The following is an 18,885-nucleotide window of genomic DNA, read 5'->3' as shown; positions in this document are numbered from 1 at the left end:
TAATACACTATTGTTATCTATTATAATGCATTGTTTTGATGAAGCTCTGTATCGCTTCTAACTCCCTGGAACCTGGGGGCAATGGGATACGCTGCAAAGTTGCTGCGGTTATTATTACTGTTATCTTGATATTTCACCGCCTCAAGCCGCGCAAAGTTTTTATAGGACGAATGGGGATGGATAACAGTTCCTTGACAGGTAGGAGGTGGGTCTGGGGAGGGGTCGGGCCAGGAGCCTCCGCCCCACAATGGGGCGGGCCGCTTAGGGTCGGTCCCGGTCGGCCTGCGGTCCCCAGCCTGAGCCCGGCTATGGCCCCGTGCGGCGCGGCGCCGATCCTGCCGCTGGCGCTCGCTCTGACCGCCGTGGCCGCGGTGTCGTGGGCACGGGGACCGTCGGGCACGCACTGGTCCCGGCAGGGCTGCGCCGCGCTGGGCCGCTGCTGCCCGGGCCGTGACCCGACCTGCGCGGCCCGCGGGCCCCCTCGCTGCTTCTGCGATCAGGCGTGCAGAGAGGTCCGGGACTGCTGCCCCGACTACGCGCGGGCCTGTCCAGGTGCGCCCCCGGGAGCACGTGGCATGGGCGGAGCTCCCAGCGCGGAGGGGAGCAGGGTACCGGGGTGCGACGGTACAAGGAAGAGAGGAAGCCGCCCTCGGAGGGGGTTCTGGACCTGGAGGGGCGCAGGAGCAAGGGGGACGGGGACGCTCAGGACACCAGGCGAAGAGTGGGGCTGGAAAGGTGCGCGCGGAGAAAGATGCTCGGGCGGGCATGGACGCCGCTGCGCGAGTCTGGGGGAGGGGGCGGAATGGAGACGGATGCGAGGAGAACAGAGGGGCGTTTGGGAGGAGAGGGTGCGAGAGGCCTCCCCTCGCGCGGGACTTGGGAGGACCGCGCGAATACGGAGGGCTCGTGGAAGAGGCGCGCGAGCCAGGCGCTCGGGTGAGGGACGCGGGGCCCCCAACAGAAATAGGCTCGTGCGGGCACTGAGGGGTGCAAGAGAGGAGGGGGCGAGAGAGAGCAGGGGGCGCACTCGCTAAGGAGGGCGCACGCGGCTGGAAGGGGTAAGAGGGAGGAGGGGGCGTATGCGATCATCAGGGCTCGTGAGGCGTGGAGGGGTTGCGAAGGCGCAGAGGGCGCTTGGGTGCCAGATTTAGCAAATAAAAATCCAAGATGCCCAGTTAAACTTAAATTTCAGTTAAATAACAAATACTTTTAAAGTATACATATGTCCTCAATATTGCACGGGCCATACTTATATTAAAACTTATTATTTTTCTGAAATTCAAATCTAACTGGCCGTCCTGTATTTTATCTGGCAACCTTAGCTGGCGGAAGGGCGTGGGGCATAGGGAGTGCGAGTGGGATCACGCACCACATCGCGGGCAAGGAGGTCACAAGGCAGATGGAGGGGGTGTTGAGAAGCCGAGAGAAAGGCTGAAGCCTGGAGAGGGTTTGGAGTGGAGGGACGCTCAGAGCCGAGAGAGGAAACGGGCTGGGTGGCCCGGGGAGGGGCAGAAGAACTGGGTGTGTGTGTGGAACAGGTTAAAACTTAGGTGAATGAGTGGGGGGAGGTGTGAGGGGGTTGGGATGGGATGTACTGATCCCTGGGCAAGTAAAGTCCGGGCACTGGTCCCAGTGCCGGCCATGGCCACCAGACCAGGGTCTAGGTCATTCCCTCTAGAGACCCCTGCCAGAGTGGTATCCACCAGGCTTTGAAATTAGGGTCCACTTTTGTTGAGCCCCCAGTGGGGAGGACTCCATCCTTTTTAAATTCCAGGAATAACCTTTTCACACCCATTGGACACAAAATTCTGTCACCTTGTCAAGCGGATATGATCTAACTTTCCTTTGTCAGGGAGAAGAGTGATTGATTGGAGCCCTCTACCTGGAGATATCAGTGGAGCTTCCTTCGGGAACTTATATTTAAATGAAGGCAGCTTTAAAACAATTCAAAATTGAAGGGATCCAACATTTATTCATCACCAACCTACTCTGTGGGCTGGGTCTCTCATCCAACCCGATTACTGTCTCACAGCACTCTGGGGCTCTGGTCTATAATAATGTCCCTACTCAGCAGATGGGAAGAGCGTGGCTCAGAGAGGAGCGGGCTTTGGCCAGCCAAGGTGATCCAGTAGGATTTGGACCTGGCGATCCCCTTTCTTCTAGCCCCTTGCTGCTTCTCACAACTTTGAGTGGCAAATGGTGGAAATTCAGGTAGCAGAGACGAAAAAGTAATTTTGGATGTGCTGTCTTCCCAAATCATAGCAAATGAGACTCCCCCAGATTAAACTTGCAGAAGGACTATCTTGGGAATGCTTTTGTACTCATCTGCTTCTGTGCAGAGAGTGCATGCAGCCGTGTGGTCATTCAGAGTGTAGGGCTGAGGTTCTTAGTTCAGCTGCACCCACAGGGGCTTCCCTGTCACACGGCAGGAGTGGGGACCCAGGAAGGGAACCAGGTAGAGGGATCAGTGATACTTTCCCACGGTTTGATCCACGCTGACAGAATCACACGATGTTATCAGCTCCCCAGGGGCTCCCGTTACATAAAGAGCTTGGGCTGGTGGGCCCAGCAGTCTCAAAGCTTTGCCCACCTCTTTGTTTTGCTCCTTTGGGAAGGTGTCAAAAAGGCAGTAGGTCTAGGATCTGCCCCCTTGTCTAGGCTGGGCAGAGCTGAGGTCTTATGGATAGACCTGGGAAAAGTTCACTTTTCCACCTCCCAGGGGAGCAGAGCAGAAGGGGACATGGGGACCAGTTAGGAGGCAAGATATGTTTTTTCATGAGTGATTTAGGCGATAAAGTTGACTAACTTCAGGAATTGATTGTGGTAGAGGGAGGTGTTGAGGATGGCTTAAAAACAAACAAACAGGACTTCCCTGGTGGCGCAGCGGTTGAGAGTCCGCCTGCCGATGCAGGGGACACGGGTTCGTGCCCCGGTCCGGGAGGATCCCACATGCCGTGGAGCGGCTGGGCCTGTGAGCCATGGCCGCTGAGCCTGCGCGTCTGGAGCCTGTGCTCCGCAGCGGGAGAGGCCACAGCAGTGAGAGGTCCGCGTACCACAAAAAACAAACAAACCACTAACATTTACTGAGTACTTATTACCTGCTGGGGAGGTACTGTTTTAGGTGCTTTAAATAAATTGTCTCCTTTAAGCCTCATAACAGCCCGATGGAATAGATAGTGTTATCACGCCCATTTTACAGATGAGGCACGGAGACATGGAGAGGTAGCGAGCTACTCTGACTTGCCCAGCTATTAGGCAGTAGATCTAGGATTTGAACCCCAGCAGTCTGGCTCCAGATCACAATACCATATGGTTGCTTGAGGGTGGGAGGACTTAAGCCTGTCGCAGGAGGGAAGCTCGAGCCCTCAGGTGAAACAGGAGCCCTTGACCTTGCCCACCTTCAGTTCAATTACATTGCTGGCCACCTGCTATGTGCCCAGCTCAGCTGGGACCAGTGGGGGCCAGAAAGATGGGACTCTGGTCCCCCTCAAGCTTATATTCTATTTTTGGGCAACAGGGTGGCTTGCTCAGTTAGAGCAAGCGGAGGCTTGGAAATGATTGGTGAGGATGGGGTGGGGTCAGGAAGAGGGTGGGTCTGGAGAGGCTAGTAAAACCTTAAAGGATGGACACCATTACTTCATGTTTTTCAAGTTCCTTACTGAATGTTTTTAAGTGTTTTATGCTCCTTAATTCTTACTTCAACCCTGTAGGGATCAAAGTCCCTACTTATGCACTTATGTGTTCATTGTGCTAGTCAGTACTCTGAGGGTTGTGACACAACTCGTATTACTTAAGCTAATAAGGGGATGTATTAGGACAGGTAACTGAGAAACAATCCATGGATTCTGACTTCAGGCATGGCTGGATCCAGGGACTCCAAGGATGTCATCGGGACTCTTTCCACCTCTCAGCTCTGCTTGTGTTAGTTTCAATCTCAGGCATGCTGTCACCGAGTGTTGATAAAGACAGTACCTAGTAGCTCCAAACTGGTGTCCCTAGTGGAATGAGAGATCCTTTTCCTAGTTATTCCAGCCAAACTCCTAGGGATGGTTCTCATAGGCCCAGTTTGGGTTGCATGCTCATTCACGATCCAATAAATCACTGAGCCTAGGGAGAAGGAATGTGTCAACGGGTCATGTCTGGGTCACCTATGTACCCAATCCCAGGAGTGAGAAGGTGAGGTCAGTCCTACCCAAACTATGTGGACTGAGAGTGGGGAGGGTCGCTTCCTCAAAAGAAAACCGAGGCGGTGTTACCAGAAGATGGGGGTAAGGAGGCTGGGAGGGCAGAAATGACAGCTGCCCACTTCCAGCTGTAGCGGACCCTGCATTTCAGGGAACTCGAAGTAAAAGTGTGCTGAGACATCAAACAGGAGGAAGAGGAGGCAGGGGGTGACTGTGGATGCACTGGGGAAACACATTTTTAGCCGCTAGTGTTTACAAAAGACATTTTGTGAAAACACCTCAACAGGAGATGGAAACCAGTAAAGGATTTCAGGTGACAGGTCAGAACTGCATTCCAGAAAAATCCTTTTGCTAGACAGTGAGGAGGATGGACAGTCAGGGGGCTGGGCAGTGAGGTTCAGAGAAAAAGGTCGGGTTTGAATTGTCCAGAAAGGCATTTCCTGCTGAGCCTGGGCCTGTTGGCGGCAGGGCAGAGGGATCCAAGGGGACTGTGGGAAATTCAGCCTGGCTCCAGCAGGCTCTGCTGACATGATGTTATCTGGGTCTCCAGGGCTGGAAGAGCAACCTTAAAAGCTCCTCGCATCTCCCTCTTTTTCAGCTGCACTGATAAGCTAGAATTTCTCCTTTACTCAGAAAAAGGTGGGATGGCCTTTGTTTTGCGAAACGCTGCCATCTGGTGGTACCTTTCTGGAATGCCAACTTGCGGTCACATTTCCTTTGTGGTCGCTAAGGCACAATTTGCTCATTCAGAATTCACTGACTCTTTATTTACTGGGTCCCTATGTGTCAGGCACTGTGTTTGGTCCTGGAATTCAGCAGGGAACAAGGCCCCCGCCTCCACAGAGCTGACATTCTAGTTGAGGAGGCTGACAATATATGAATAATCCCATGAACCGAGGTTGTGACCCTAGGTCTAGGTAAGGTGTGATGACAGTTCCCTGGGGGTGTCAGCTGTGCATCCTGCTTGGTGACATCACAGATGCCAGCGACATGGAAAGAATATGCGTAGGGTGGCATCTGCCTAATTTTCTGCAAAATCTCTCACCTGCCTGGCAGGGGATCATGGTGGGACTTCAGAAATTCCCTTGGTCCGGCTGCCCAGCCAGTGCCTGAATCTGGGCTGCCATCTCCTTGTCAGTTGTCCAGCCACTCTGTGAACACTGACACTAAACTCACTTTTTCTAGTAGATTTTTTTCTTTTCTTTTTAAAAAATATTTATTTATTTATTAACTAAGAGCAGGTTGCACCAGGTCTTAGTTGTGGCTTGCTAGCTCCTTAGTTGCAGCAGGTGGGCTACTTAGTTACAGCATGCATGTGGGATCTAGTTCCTTGACCATGGATCGAACCCAGGCCCCCGCATTGGGAGCACGGAGTCTTAACCACTGCGCCACCAGAGATGTCCCCACTAGCAGATTTTTCTATTGTAGATTATACTCTCTCACCTGGACAACTGCAGTAGCTGTTTTATTGGTTTTCCTGATTCTGCCCTGACCTCCATCCGGCAGCTAGAGACATCCTATTAAAACCTTAATAGTGGTAATGTCACTCCTCTGCTCAGAACTTGGCAGTGGCTTTTCTTCATGCTTTGAATAAAGTCCAAGTTCCTTACAATAGTCATCAAGGCCCTGTATGCTATCACTGCCTGCCTCTGTCTGACATCACTTCCTGCCACTTTCCTTCCTGCTTTTTATGCTCTAGCTACACTGGCCTCCTCACTGTCCCTCCAGCATCTAACCAGGACTCTGCCTCAGGCCCTTTGCACTGCCTGTTCCCTCTGCCTGGAACATTTCCCCTCAGATACCTACACAGCTCCCTCCCTTACCTCCTCAGATGACCTTTGTCATGTAGGCCCCCCTTGACCCCTCTATCTAAAACAGTTTCTTGTCGCCCTGCACCTGCCACTCTTATCCTTCTTTGGATTTTCTCAGAGCATGGATTGCTAGTTGAAATTACCTCATATATTGTATTGTTTCTTGTCTGTTTCCCCTACTGAATGTCAGCTCCTCCAGGGCAGGCGCTTTTTCTGCTTTGCTCCTCTGTGTTCCCAGCACCCGGGCCAGTGCTTGGCATATAGTAGGCCCCAAATAGTTGTTGAATAAATGCAGAGAGTCCCCTGTTGTATTGAGTGTTTACTATCTTCCTAGTGCTGCACATCTGTCATTGCACCAATTCTGTGAGACTATAGCTGGAATCCAAGCTTGTGTGACTCCAGCGTCTTGGCTTGACTCAGATATTCAGTCTCCTTAAGCTCCACTTGCCTCTTCTGTGAGATGGATTCGACAATAAAACAAATACATACATATATATATATATGTAGGAGTTGGGGTTCTGGCGAGTGACAGGTGGTACGCCCGGAAGAGTTGAATGGAATATAATTTGACAAGGGTTCCATTCGCTATGGTGCGGGCAGGGGGAAGTGGTGTTATAGGAGCCTGGTGAGGGCAGGATCCATGGCTGAGGGGCCCCTCCATGCAGGACTGAGGGTGAGGTGGGTGGAGGGGCAATAAACACCTGGGCTGCACTCTCCTCCCCATGGGTGCCTCACTGGCTAAACTCAATCAGCGGCCAGGGGGCCTCTCTGATGCACAGGCTTCCCTGGGGGGCAGAGGGCACAAAGAAGGACCCTAAAGTTGTTGTGAGGATTACATGAAGTCCGGGACTTGACCTGCCTGGTCCAGCAGCAGTGACATAATTGACATCGTTATTAGGTGGGTGTTGAAAGCAATAGATGATTGTTCTGCTGTCGTACTTTATTTCCTCCTTCCCTCCTTCCCCTGAGCATTTCAACTCTGCTCAGAGTTGAGAGCCATGCAAGGAGTATGTGACTTCCTGAGGTGCCAGAAGCAACACTGTCTGTGTTTACAACACAATCACCTCCTTCCCTCAGTTCAAGAATATACACTTTTTTTTTTCTTCGCATTTTCAAGTTGCTGAACTAGGATATGTCTCATAGCCGGTGAATGTTTGTCATGAGGACAGACCTGGTCTTTCTTGTTCCCCACGGTGTCTCCAGCACCTAGGACAGTGCCCAGCTCACAGGAGATGCTTGGTAAATGTTTGTGGAATGAGTGCACTAATTCTGACAGCAGTAGTGCCCTGTGTGTTCACAAGTGTCTCTGTGTGTGTGTGTGTGTGTGTGTGTGTGTGTGTGTGTGAGAGAGAGAGAGAGAGAGAGAGAGAGAGAGAGAGAGAGAGAGAGAGAGAGAGACTGTCAAGGCCTGTCAAGAAACGCTTGACAATTTCTTTTTTTTTTTTAATATTTAGTTAGTTAGTTTGGCTGCACTGGGTCTTAGTTGTGGCACGCGGGATCTTCTAGTTGTAGCATGAGAGCTCTTAGTTGCAGCATGTGGACTTAGTTGCGGCATGCATGCAGGATCTAGTCCCCGACCAGGGATCAAACCCGGGCCGCCTGCATTTGGAGCATGCAGTCTTACCCACTGGACCACCAGGGAAGTCCATGGCTTGACAATTTCTTGTCAAGAAATTCTCTCCCTGGGGAAAGTCTGAAGATCCCACGTTTTGGCCAGATGGCCTTCCCTGTCTGGTTTGGCCCAGTCCTGGTCTGGGACTGTGGACTTGGGTGAAGAAGCTGAAGGTCTCAAAGGCCACATCATCAGAAAATACCTACTCACTGGGCCCCTGACTGTGGTAGCACAGGGAGCATCTCATGGACATGGACGCCCAGCAACTTCCTTCTTTTTTTATGGTGGAATATTTCAGACCTAGCCCAATGTGGAGAGAACAATATAATAAACCCTCATGAAAAGCTAAGAAATAAGCCTAGATGAATACCACTGGAGCTTCTGCATTCCTGCCCTTCCTCCTCAGAGGTAACCGCTATGCTGAATTTGGTATTTATAATTCCCGCGGAGGGGTGTGTGTGTGTGTGTGTGTGTATATATATACACACACATATATATATTCAATGTATATAAAATATATACAGTCAGTTCTCATGATGGATGGTAGTTACAGTCTATAAAATCCCCATGAACACTGAATTGACAAGTACTGAACCGTTGCTCCTAGGGGGAATATGTACACACCTATCTCACACAGATTATAATCTTAAATCCTAAAAACAACTCATTCTCGTAGATTCTCTTTTAAAAAAGGGAAGAACAAGATTCAGAGGTATTAAGTGACTGGCCCGAGAGTGCCCCACTAACAGGTGTCAGAGCTGGAATTCAAACCCCGTCCTCCTGGTCCCGGAGCTGGAGCTCCTTGAACTGCACCACACAGCCACTGGCTCCCTCCATCCAAGAAGGCAGATCGGGGCCTCGTTTGACCTCAGCTGCAAATGTGCATGTTGGGTGACTCCGAATTTTTGCTGTTCTGCGTATGTCTGTGCATGACTACAAAAGCGCCTCAGATATTGGTTCGGGGGTTACAAATCAATTTTTAGCAAATAGGTAAATTCACAAATACCAAATCTGTGAATAGTGAAGATTGACATATATATACTTAGGTATATATATCAATACAATATCATATATATGTGATATATACATATCATATCATATGTAATATGATCATATATATGTAATCATATATATGTAATAGTATCATATATATGTAATATATGTATTATATGTATATATAATATACATATATTACATATAATACATATGTATTATATGTATATATATGTAATATATATATTACCTATATGAGTTCTTAAACACTATATAGCACTCTTTTTCATTTTTTAAGACTGTATCTAAATAGTATCACACCAGAAATAGCTTCTGCAAGAGGCTTCTTTCCATCCACGTTGTTGCTAGTGTAGTCATGGTTCGCTTCATGGCGGCAGAGGAATAGCTAGTGTTTACTGAGCACTTGCTGTGTGCCAGGAGTGAACGCTTTATACGTCACATCTGGTTGAATCCTCAAGGCCACACTATCAGGTGAATACTATTCTTATACCCATTTGACAGGGGAAGAAACTGAGGCACAGGGAGGTGAAATCAGTTGTCATAAGTGCCTAGGAAATGTTAATTGGAGGAATGGGTGATGGAAACCACTGGAATGATTGCCAACAGGATGATGGGTAAATAGAACGTGGAATTCTAAGTTTAGGTAGACGTATACGTCTACCAAATTTGTCATAGAGAAACTTTTAAGGCACACATGGATTCAGGTTTGCAGAAGTTCTGGTGCTCAGTGTGGTGCTTTGGGGGGTTCGGCTTGTGGGGAAGGTGGACAAGACCTGGCCGCTGCCCAAATTCCATAGCAGTTGTCCTTGGAGACGCCACCTTCTCTTCCAGCGGTCTCCTGCGTCGTGGCAGAGTGGAGCAGCTGGAGTCGCTGTGTCAAGCCCTGCCAGGTCTCTTACCGTCTCCGCCAAAGGCATGTCCTGCAGGAGCCAAGAAACGGGGGTGCTCCCTGCCCCCCACTGGAAGAACGGGCTGGCTGCGTGGAGTACTGGAACCACCAGGGGGTGGAGTGCCAACAGTCCTTGCGTGAGTTGGGGTGGCCTTGGGGGTGGCTGTCAGAGGGAAGAGCCTGCCCGCACCGCAGGGCCCTCCATAAGTTTCCGTGTGGGGTCTGAGAAGGTGAGGTGAGAAGCTCTGACTTCCTCTGGGCATCTCGATGTCTTCTTTCTGCTCATCTCCCATTGTGAATCAGTCAGGGCTTTGTTTAAATGAAGATGACAGGAAACCCATTTTAAACTGACCGGAGCAAAAATATGTGGCTCATGTAACTAAGATCTCAGGGTCTGCATTCAGGCATGGCTGGATCTAGGAGCTCAAGCAATGTTGCCAGGAACCTATCTCCATCTCTCAGCTCTGTTTTCTAATGAGTTGGCCTCATTCTCAGGTAGGCATTCCCCCTGTAATGGTCTTTGATAGCTCCAGGCTTCCCTGCAACCAGCCTAGCAGCTGGAAGAAAAGGCCTCTTTCCCCTTAGTTTCAGCACATGTCCTTCGTTTCACCAAACCTTACCGCGGTGTCACCCTCCTGTTTTAAATTCTCCAATAGGTATCCCGCACCCTCGTGAAGCCCAAACTCATCTTCATGGTCTACAAGCTCAAGTGCTCTGGCTCTTACCTCCTGTGACCTCACCTTCCTTCTTCCGTCTACATTTTAAAGGATCATTCTGTTCACTGTGGGGACAGGAGACTAAAAGGGGTCAGAGGGCAGTGGGGAGGCCAGGGAAGAGGTGACTGCAGTGGTGCAGGCAAGAGAGGAAGGTGTCTGGACCAGGATGGTGGCAGTGGGGTGATGAAAGAGGGAATGTCATTTCCTCTGCCTGAAATCCTCCTCCCTCTCCTTTGCCACCCACATCTAACTTGCCTGGTTCATCGCTTCCTGTGTAGATGTCAGTTTTCTCCAGGAAGATTTTCCTGACTGCCCCTACTACTGCCCCTACATGCCATCTGCCATGCACTTGGCCACATTACTTGACTCTGTGAGGCCAGTGTTACTATGCATTTTACAGAAGGGGAAACCAAGGCTCAGGGAGGCACAACACCTGCCCAAGATACATGGCTCATCCTGCATCATTTTATTCAACGCTGACAATAACCGTATGATATAGATTCTAGTATTATACTCATTTTTTTTTTTTTTTTTTTTTTTTTTTTTGCGGTATGTGGGCCTCTCACTGCTGTGGCCTCTCCCGTTGAGGAGCACAGGCTCCAGACGCGCAGGCTCAGCGGCCATGGCTCACGGGCCCAGCCGCTCCGCGGTATGTGGGATCTTCCCGGGCCGGGGCACGAACCCGCGTCCCCTGCATCGGCAGGTGGACTCTCAACCACTGCGCCACCAGGGAAGCCCTAGTATTATACTCATTTTGCTGATGAGGAGACTGAGGCTCTGAAAGGACCAAGATCACTGAGATGTAAGAGGGGGAGCTGGAACCAGAATCTGGGCTTCTCTGGGGCTCTCCTCGCTGCTCTAGGCTACGCCAAAAGCAGCACTGGATGTTGGAAGAGAAGAGAAAAGGGAAGTTGTGTATTAAGTGTGTTACCTTCTCTCGATCACAAGCATTAATTAGTTCAACACCATATCTTTGATTCAGCCCCATCACTCAGAATGGGCAGGGGTAGGGACATCTTTGGGCTCTTTTTCCCCCTAAGGAATCACCAACCTCTCATGGACTGACCCTCAATTCTCCTGTGTTCTCCTCTGTCTGCTCCAGGAAGGAAGAGGCTTGGAAGTTGGCCCAACAAGATAATTTTATTAATTCATTTATCTGTCCATACCTCTGTCCCCCTTTTCTTCCATCCTTACATTTTCCCACCTATTCATTCATCTATGCATCTGGTTCTTTTATCCCTTCATCTATCCATCGACCTATCATGTCTTCATCCATCCTTCTTTCCATTCATCATCTCTGTCTCTCCTTTTTTCCATCCTCCCATCTTCCCATTTACTCATCACCCATCCATTCTTCCTTTCTTATATCATTTCAGCCACCCAATCATCCATTCAGTTATTAACTCATCTCTTTTTTTCTCACTCACTCACTTATTCATTCATCAAAATCATTCATTTGAAGAACTTTTTATTGAGACTCACTATACAACCCACTGTACTAGGCCCTGAATCTAAGAGATAAATATGATCCTGCCTCCATCATTGCATAAGGGGTACTTGTGGGGACTATCTACCCAGTCACAAGACCCCACAGTCTCCTTAGGGCTACCATAGACATGCCTCTGACACCAGGAGTACCTAATCGTGCTTCCTGTGGTGTCATAGCCTTGGGGGCGGTGGTGCTGGGCTACCTGACTCTGTTTTCTCCTTGGCCCACAGTCCCTGCTCTGATAACCACAGGCAGCTACGGGAAAGAACGAGAAAAGCGAGGTGTCCCCAAGAAGCAGGAGACAATAGGGTAAGTGGAAGCAAATGAACCCAAAGTCAAACTCAGATTTGTGAACATTTTTCCTTGGATTAGACTTTCATCATGTTTCTCTCTTCCTTTTTTTTTTTTTTTTTGCGGTACGCGGGCCTCTCACTGTTGTGGCCTCTCCCGTTGCGGAGCACAGCCTCTGGACGCACAGGCCCAGCGGCCATGGCTCACGGGCCCAGCCGCTCCGCGGCACATGGGATCTTCCCAGACCGGGGCACGAACCCGTGTCCCCTGCACTGGCAGGCAGACTCTCAGCCACTGCGCCACCAGGGAAGCCCTCTCTCTTCCTTTAACTTCTCCCCATTTCTTGTTCTGTTACATTTGTAAACCCATGAACATGAACTTTGAGTCCTTAATGCCTGGTCTCTATTCAGCTTCATTCACTTACTCATTCACTCAGTGTTTATTGTTTACACGACAGGTATGTTTATGTTGTTTATATGCGTTAGGCCTTGGGTCTACAGCAAGGAAGAGAAAAGGACAGAAATACTTGTCCTCATGGAGTCAGACAATAAACAAACACATAGCCTGTCAAATGGTGCTAAGTGCTATGGAGAAAAATGAAGCAGGGAAGAGGGTGGGTGCGCCAGGGACATCCTTGTTTAGAGGAACTAAGATATTGAAGAGGTTATCTGGGGGAAGAGCATGACTGGCAGAGGGACTAGCAAGTGCAAAAGTCCTGAGGCAGGACATGCCCGGTGTTCAGGGATCAGCAAGTAGTTCAGGCTGGAATTCAGGGAGAGTGAGAGAGAGTAGGAAATATGATATATTGGGGGGAGGGGGGTGGTCAGATCACACAGGGTCTACAGGCTATGGTGGGAAGTTGGGTACTTTCTCTGCATGAGTTGGAGTCATGGGAGGGTTTTGGGCAGAGGAATGACAGGATCTGACTTAGGTTTTCACAGGGTCCCTTTGGATACTATTTGGAGAATGGATCGTAGAGAGGCAAGGAGGGAACCAGGGAGACCAATGCGGGGCCTACAGCAATGGTCCACATGAGAAATGAAGGTGGTTTGGACCAGGGTGGTAGCCCTGTGCCTTTGAAGGGTGGATTTCAGGGACTGGAGTCAGACAGTGTGTTGCCAATGGTGGTGATGAGGTCAAGCATCTAGGACAGTGCCTGGCACATGACAGATACTCAACAAATATTAATTGAAAGAATAAGGTCTGAACTAAGGCAGTGCTAAGAGAGATGGAGAGGAGAGCTCTATTTGCTAGGATTCCTTTCACTGCAAGGCACAGAAACTCAGCTCAAACTGGCTCAGGTGAAAAGGAGAATTATTGGTTCCTATAACTGAGAGGGAAGTTTTGAAATAATATTACTTCAAGCATGAACTGGAGCCAAGAGGTCAAATATTATCAGGACTCCCTCTCCCCTTTCTGCCTTCATATACTGGCTTCATTCTCAAGCAGGCTCTCTCCCTGTAGTAGCCAAGATGCCCACGAGCAGCCCCACATCCTCCCAGCTTAGCAGCCCCAGCTGACGGGGTCCTTCCTCCCAGTCTCATTGTGTAATTTCTGGAGGAGGTTGATTGGTCCTGCTTGGATCCTAGGCCCATCCCTGAACCAATCACTGTGACCCAGATTATGGGACCTCTGATTGGTCAGCTTGAATCATCTGTCCACTCTAGGGGCAGGTATGGGGAGCCAGGACCAGGCATCCTGATTGATTGCCCCTCCAAGCCCACGTAGGGTGAGGACAAGAGTTCCCCAAATAAACCACCAAAAGGGCAAGAGAAAGAACGTTGGGAAGGCGAAAATTCCAATTATCACAGGCTTCTGGCAAGGACAGGTTCCTGAGGCGTTCTGGGGCAACTGAGAGGAAAGGGCTCTGGGCCGGCTTTGGGCTGTTCCTGGAAGAAAACTGTCCACTCCTTGGGCTTCCCAGAGGCTGCAGCCACCAGGGGGCAGCAGCCCCACACAATAACCTCCCGGGGTCCTTGACAAGCTGCATCTCTTGCAGCAGGGAGTGCCATTTACCACTACTTGTAGAAAAAGTTGGGTCGAAGTAAAATTTTAGCAAATTGGGTCTTAATTCAGATACTCCAGAATGGGACAGTTATTTAAATAATTCTTGCAGTGACTCTTTTTTGTAAAATAGGATCTTTTGCGAAATGTGGTGGAGTGCTTATTGAGGCTTTTGGGGTTAGGCGGTTCCATTTTAGGCACTACCACTTATTAGCTGTGTGACTCTGGGCAAGTTATCTTTCTGCTCCTCGGTTTCCTAATCTGTAAGCTGGGGCCAAGATCTACCTTGCAGGGTTTCCCTATTCTATTGAACCAAATGATTCGGCAAATTTTTGTCGAGCCAGGTCCTAGTCTAGGACTTGGACACAACAGTGAACAAAACAGATACAAATTCCTGCCTTTGTGGAGCTGACATTACTGCGGGGGAGAGAGATGAGAAGTAAACAATATAATCTTTTGGATAAGGTGCTTGAAGAACTGACCCATGGAAGCCCTCAATGATGTTAACTTGAAAAAGCAGGAGCCAAGTCTCATGGATGCAGATTGAGTTGCCCAAAACGTTTCTTCTGTAGCAGGGAGAAATTGTATCAACCTGAGCCTGCATAGGGCTAGGTACACAGTAGGTGCTCCACAAATGCTCACAGGTGTTTGGGGTGGTGTCTTCCTGTGTGGCTGCAGGTACTGTGTCCAGTTCCGGCTGGGGCCCGTTCCAGGGAGCTGCCAGCAGGTGAGGGCGCCCCATGCCCAGTGGACAAGGTATCTGACCCAGGGCCACACAGTTTGTGTGAGGTGTGAGTGGCCTGCCCAGGATGCCAGGAGCCGGCGCTGCTACGGGGATGGTGGAGGGGCCGGAGGGTAAGCCATGGGACTCGGGCATGGGGAAGTGCGACTGTAGAGCCTGGGGCCTCTCTGCAGCCTGAGAGATGAAGGTGCCCAGGGAGTGGGAGCCTGTTTCCTGGCCAGGGCAGGGCGCAGGAGGGTTCTGATCCCAGTGTCTGAGGAGAAGCAGCTCCTGCCATTTCCAGCTGTGTGACCTTGGGCGATCTCATAACCTCTCTGAACCTCAATTTCCTTATCTGAAAATGCAGATACTAAGAGGACCTCCTCATGGGGCAATGATGAAAGTGAAGTGAGATTGTGCAAGTTGAAGACTTAGCATAGCTCCTGACATCCAGAAAGTACTCAAGAAAAGGGAGCTGGTTTCATTGTTGAATCCTTACAATTCCCTTAAAAGCCAAGTTTGGTTACCCTCATTTTATAGATGGGGCAACAGAGGCTCAGAGAGGCATTGTGACTTAGTCAAGGTCACACAGGATTTGACCCAGATTTGGCTGTTATCATCCCCCTAGACTCCTCCCACAAGGGCAGATGTCTTGGAAAGCACTTAGCATTACAATAGTAGCTAAAGTTTATTGAGTGCCTACTATGTGCCAAGCATTATTCTAAGCTCTATATTCATTCATTCATTCAATACATATTTGTTGAGCACTTACCATGTGTCAGACAATGTTTTGGGTACTGGGGAGATGCAGTGAACAAAGGAGCTGTGGTCCTTCTCTTATGGAGACACATTCTGCTCTGAGGAGGCAGACATTAGGCAAGTAAATCTGTAATTTGTCAGATGGGAGATAAGTGTTAGGGAAAGAAAGCAGAATCAGGGAAGTTCTGGGGATTTTTTTTTTTTTTTTAAGGAAGGTGACACTAAGGAGGTAACATTTGAACAGAGTTCAGAAGGAAATGAGGGAGGTAGACATGTGGAGGTTTGGGGGAAGGGTATTCCAGGCAGAGGGAACAGCAAGTGCAAAAGCCTTGAGGCAGGAGCGTGCCACCATTGAGGCTGGCGTGGAATGAGCAAGGGGGAGCGTGGAAGGAGGTGAGGACACATTGACACACAGGATGCCCTTGAAACATTCCAAAAGCCCAAAGTGGATACTTTCGGGATCCTCTCCTTCTAGATGAGGAGACTGATTCACAAAGAGGTGCCCGAGGTCACACACCTAGCAAGTGGCAGAAACAGGCTTTGAACCTAAATTTCTCAGACTCCTTGGCCAAGCTCTAAAGACAAGTCTAGACTGTTTTCCACTGACTGTACTTTTCCATGCAGGGATTATTAGACTGTAGGAACAAGAGCTCTCTCTGGGGTCTCTCCAGGGAGTTCTCCCATTTCTAAGGATGTTAGTTTCCTGACTTTTAAAATTGAGCAGCCCTGCTCACTGTAAACCTAGAGCAGGGAATGCCAGTGCCTGTTGGGGTGTTAGGGACAGATGTATCTGAACGAGAGGCATTGGGACTGCACAGATCTGGGTTCAAACCCCACTTCTGGCCCTTACTAGGTATGTGACTCTGGGAAAACCCTTCTTACCCTGACAGTCCCCACCGCTCAGATGGTGGGAAGGATCCTGAGCCCTTTGCACAGCACCTGGCTCCTCATAGATGCTTAGTAGTGGAAGCTGCTCTTGTCATGTTTAACCTATAAAATGGGTATAATAATATATGTACTTTGTGAAAATGACATGTGATAAATGTGATGAACCTGGCACATAGTAGGTGCCCAATAAATAAATGGCAGACAATAGGGAGGCCCTCTCAACCAACCTTCCTCCAACCTCTCCCCTCCACCACTTACTCGTCCTAGACCTGAGATTCTACCATTAGAGATTCATTCTTTGGACTAGATGCTCACTTATTAGAGCCTCAGTTTACTTATCCATCTTTGAATAAGCCTTTCTAGCCCTAAAACTCTGATTAATCCCAAACTTCTCTTTTTGGATGCAAATACTCCAGGAACATGGCACTTTGGTGAGGCTGAGATGAGGGTCACAGGGACTGCTGCCTCTACCAGGCATGGGTAGAGATGGAAAGCAGAGCCAGGTCTGTGCCAGGCAGGGGCATCTTTCTCTGCTCCCACCCCAGCCAGGCCAGGCTCACAGAACAGGTGACGGAAGGTCTGATTGGGGGCATGAGCTCACCAGGCAGGACTGGGCAGAGGAGGAGGATCAAAGTGAGGATGGAGAATCGAGCTGCCAGCCAGATTCTTTCCGTGGGCAGCTGGTGAGGGCGGGCATGCAAAGGGCCCAGCCCCGGGGAGGGTGAGCCTGCCATTTGAGGATTTTAGGACGGTTTATTTAGCATGAGAAGTGTCTCTGAGTTTGGGACAAGCAGAAGGAACACCTGCTATAGTCATGCACCTACTGTGTGCTGGGCACCAAGTGGGTGCTTTAGATGTGAGCTCCCACTCAAGCCTCACAAGCCCTGTTGAGACAAGGGACATTCATTCCATTTCATACACTGAGGATGGCAATAACAATGGTAACTTTAAATGCTATCGTTTGTGAAGTGCCTATTAGGTGCGAGGCACTGTGCTTAGAAGCTTAGAACAGTGCCTGGCACATAAGACAATCTGTGTGTGTTATTATTGCCATTATTTGCATTTTTAAAAGATGTGAATTATACCTACAGAGATTGGCTCAAACACATATGAACAGGTTAATAAATGTTTGCAAAGAGGACACATCTGGGTAGTCACCACCCAGGCAAGGAACAGAACCTGGCTAGCCCCGCAGTCCCACCCCCAACCGCAGCCCCTCCCCTCCCCATAGAGGAGACCACCATCCCGACTTTTATGGTAATCCACTGTACAGTTTTCTTTATAGCTTTACTCAACTCGGTGCAGATCCCTAAACACTACAGTTTAAATTCCCCCCCCCCCAAACTTCACATATATAAAGTGGTACAGGATGTACCTTTTAGAATTCGACTTCCTTTGCTCGACATGCGGTTTGCAAGGTCCGTGCACGTGGCTGCCTTGTAGCACTGGATGGTTCATTCTTGTTGCTGAAATGGTTAGCTATTATTGTCATGATCATTTTTACTTTCTCTGCACACAGCATCTCATCAAACCCTCCCAACACTTCAGAGGGGTGGAGATTATAGTTATCTGTTATTCATTGAAGAGTCAGAGGCTCCTAGCAGCTGGGTCATGAACCTCCCCACCCCACCATTCCAAAACCTTTCTTAATCACTCCACTCTGTTGCCTCCCAACAGGAGGGAAAGGGGGGTGCAGGGAGGTTAAGGATGTCTTAGTGTCACCAGACCCTAAGAGCCAAGTCTGGATTGCCCCGGGTGGCCTCTAGGGTCAGCAGTTTTGCGGCCAGCCCAACTTCTTCATCAGACACAGTAGACACAGGGCCCAGTGCCCACACATGTTCAGGCTCCACAAAAATGCTTTAATTTTATCCTCTTAAAATCAGAAGAAATAAGATGTAATAGTAGTGAAGATCTGATACTGACTCCAGCCCGGATTATATTTATCTTTTTATAATGCAGTTGTAAACTTTGATTTAAAACATTTTTGCATGGAGAAGGGGCCCCCGAAAGCAAATAGCCCTGGCGCCCAGGGGAGTCATGACGCCGCTGAAGCAGCCCCATGTCTTGCAGGCACCAGCTGTCGCTGTGGCAAGCAGCCGGCCACCCCCGGTGCCGAGGGACCTGGGAGAGGCTTGGGCAGCTCCGTGACTGTTCCTGCCCCGAGGTCCACAGCCTCGTCTTCCTCTAGCAGCGATGACCCCCGTCTGTCCAGAGCCCTTCTTTCCAAAGCCTCCCTGGGTGGCAGGGAAACCCCCAGGGCTTGGGATCCTCCAGGACGAGGGAGTGGGGAGAAACCTGCACATTTGAGACTGAAGGAACAAGCCTTGTCCTTATGCTGACACTGAAAATAGCTTTATGTTTCCACTGGGTGCCAGCTGAGTCACAGCCTTACTGCCATCTCCCTCTAGTTCAGGGCTTCCCAAATTTCATCTCCTAAATACACCCTTCTCCATTTTGCCCTATTTTCCTTACCTGTACCTTTTTCTTTTTGACACCCCACCTCACTC

At 49.6% G+C, this 18,885-nt stretch overlaps 1 protein-coding gene across 1 annotated transcript; it reads left to right on the top strand.

Annotated features, from left to right (window-relative positions):
- The first annotated feature begins 275 nt into the window (after positions 1-275).
- On the top strand, positions 276-18,672 carry LOC307198585 (somatomedin-B and thrombospondin type-1 domain-containing protein-like). Its single transcript, XM_079945584.1, has 5 exons — positions 276-552; positions 9,453-9,647; positions 11,946-12,024; positions 14,689-14,865; positions 18,449-18,672. The coding sequence occupies exons 1-5, from the start codon at positions 309-311 to the stop codon at positions 18,564-18,566; spliced, it is 813 nt and encodes a 270-aa protein (XP_079801710.1). The 5' UTR covers positions 276-308; the 3' UTR covers positions 18,567-18,672.
- Positions 18,673-18,885: the final 213 nt, after the last annotated feature.

Source organism: Stenella coeruleoalba (genome assembly GCF_951394435.1).
Source record: "Stenella coeruleoalba genome assembly, chromosome: 15".
Classification (NCBI taxonomy): domain Eukaryota; kingdom Metazoa; phylum Chordata; class Mammalia; order Artiodactyla; family Delphinidae; genus Stenella; species Stenella coeruleoalba.
This window is presented reverse-complemented; position numbering and strand designations above follow the sequence as displayed.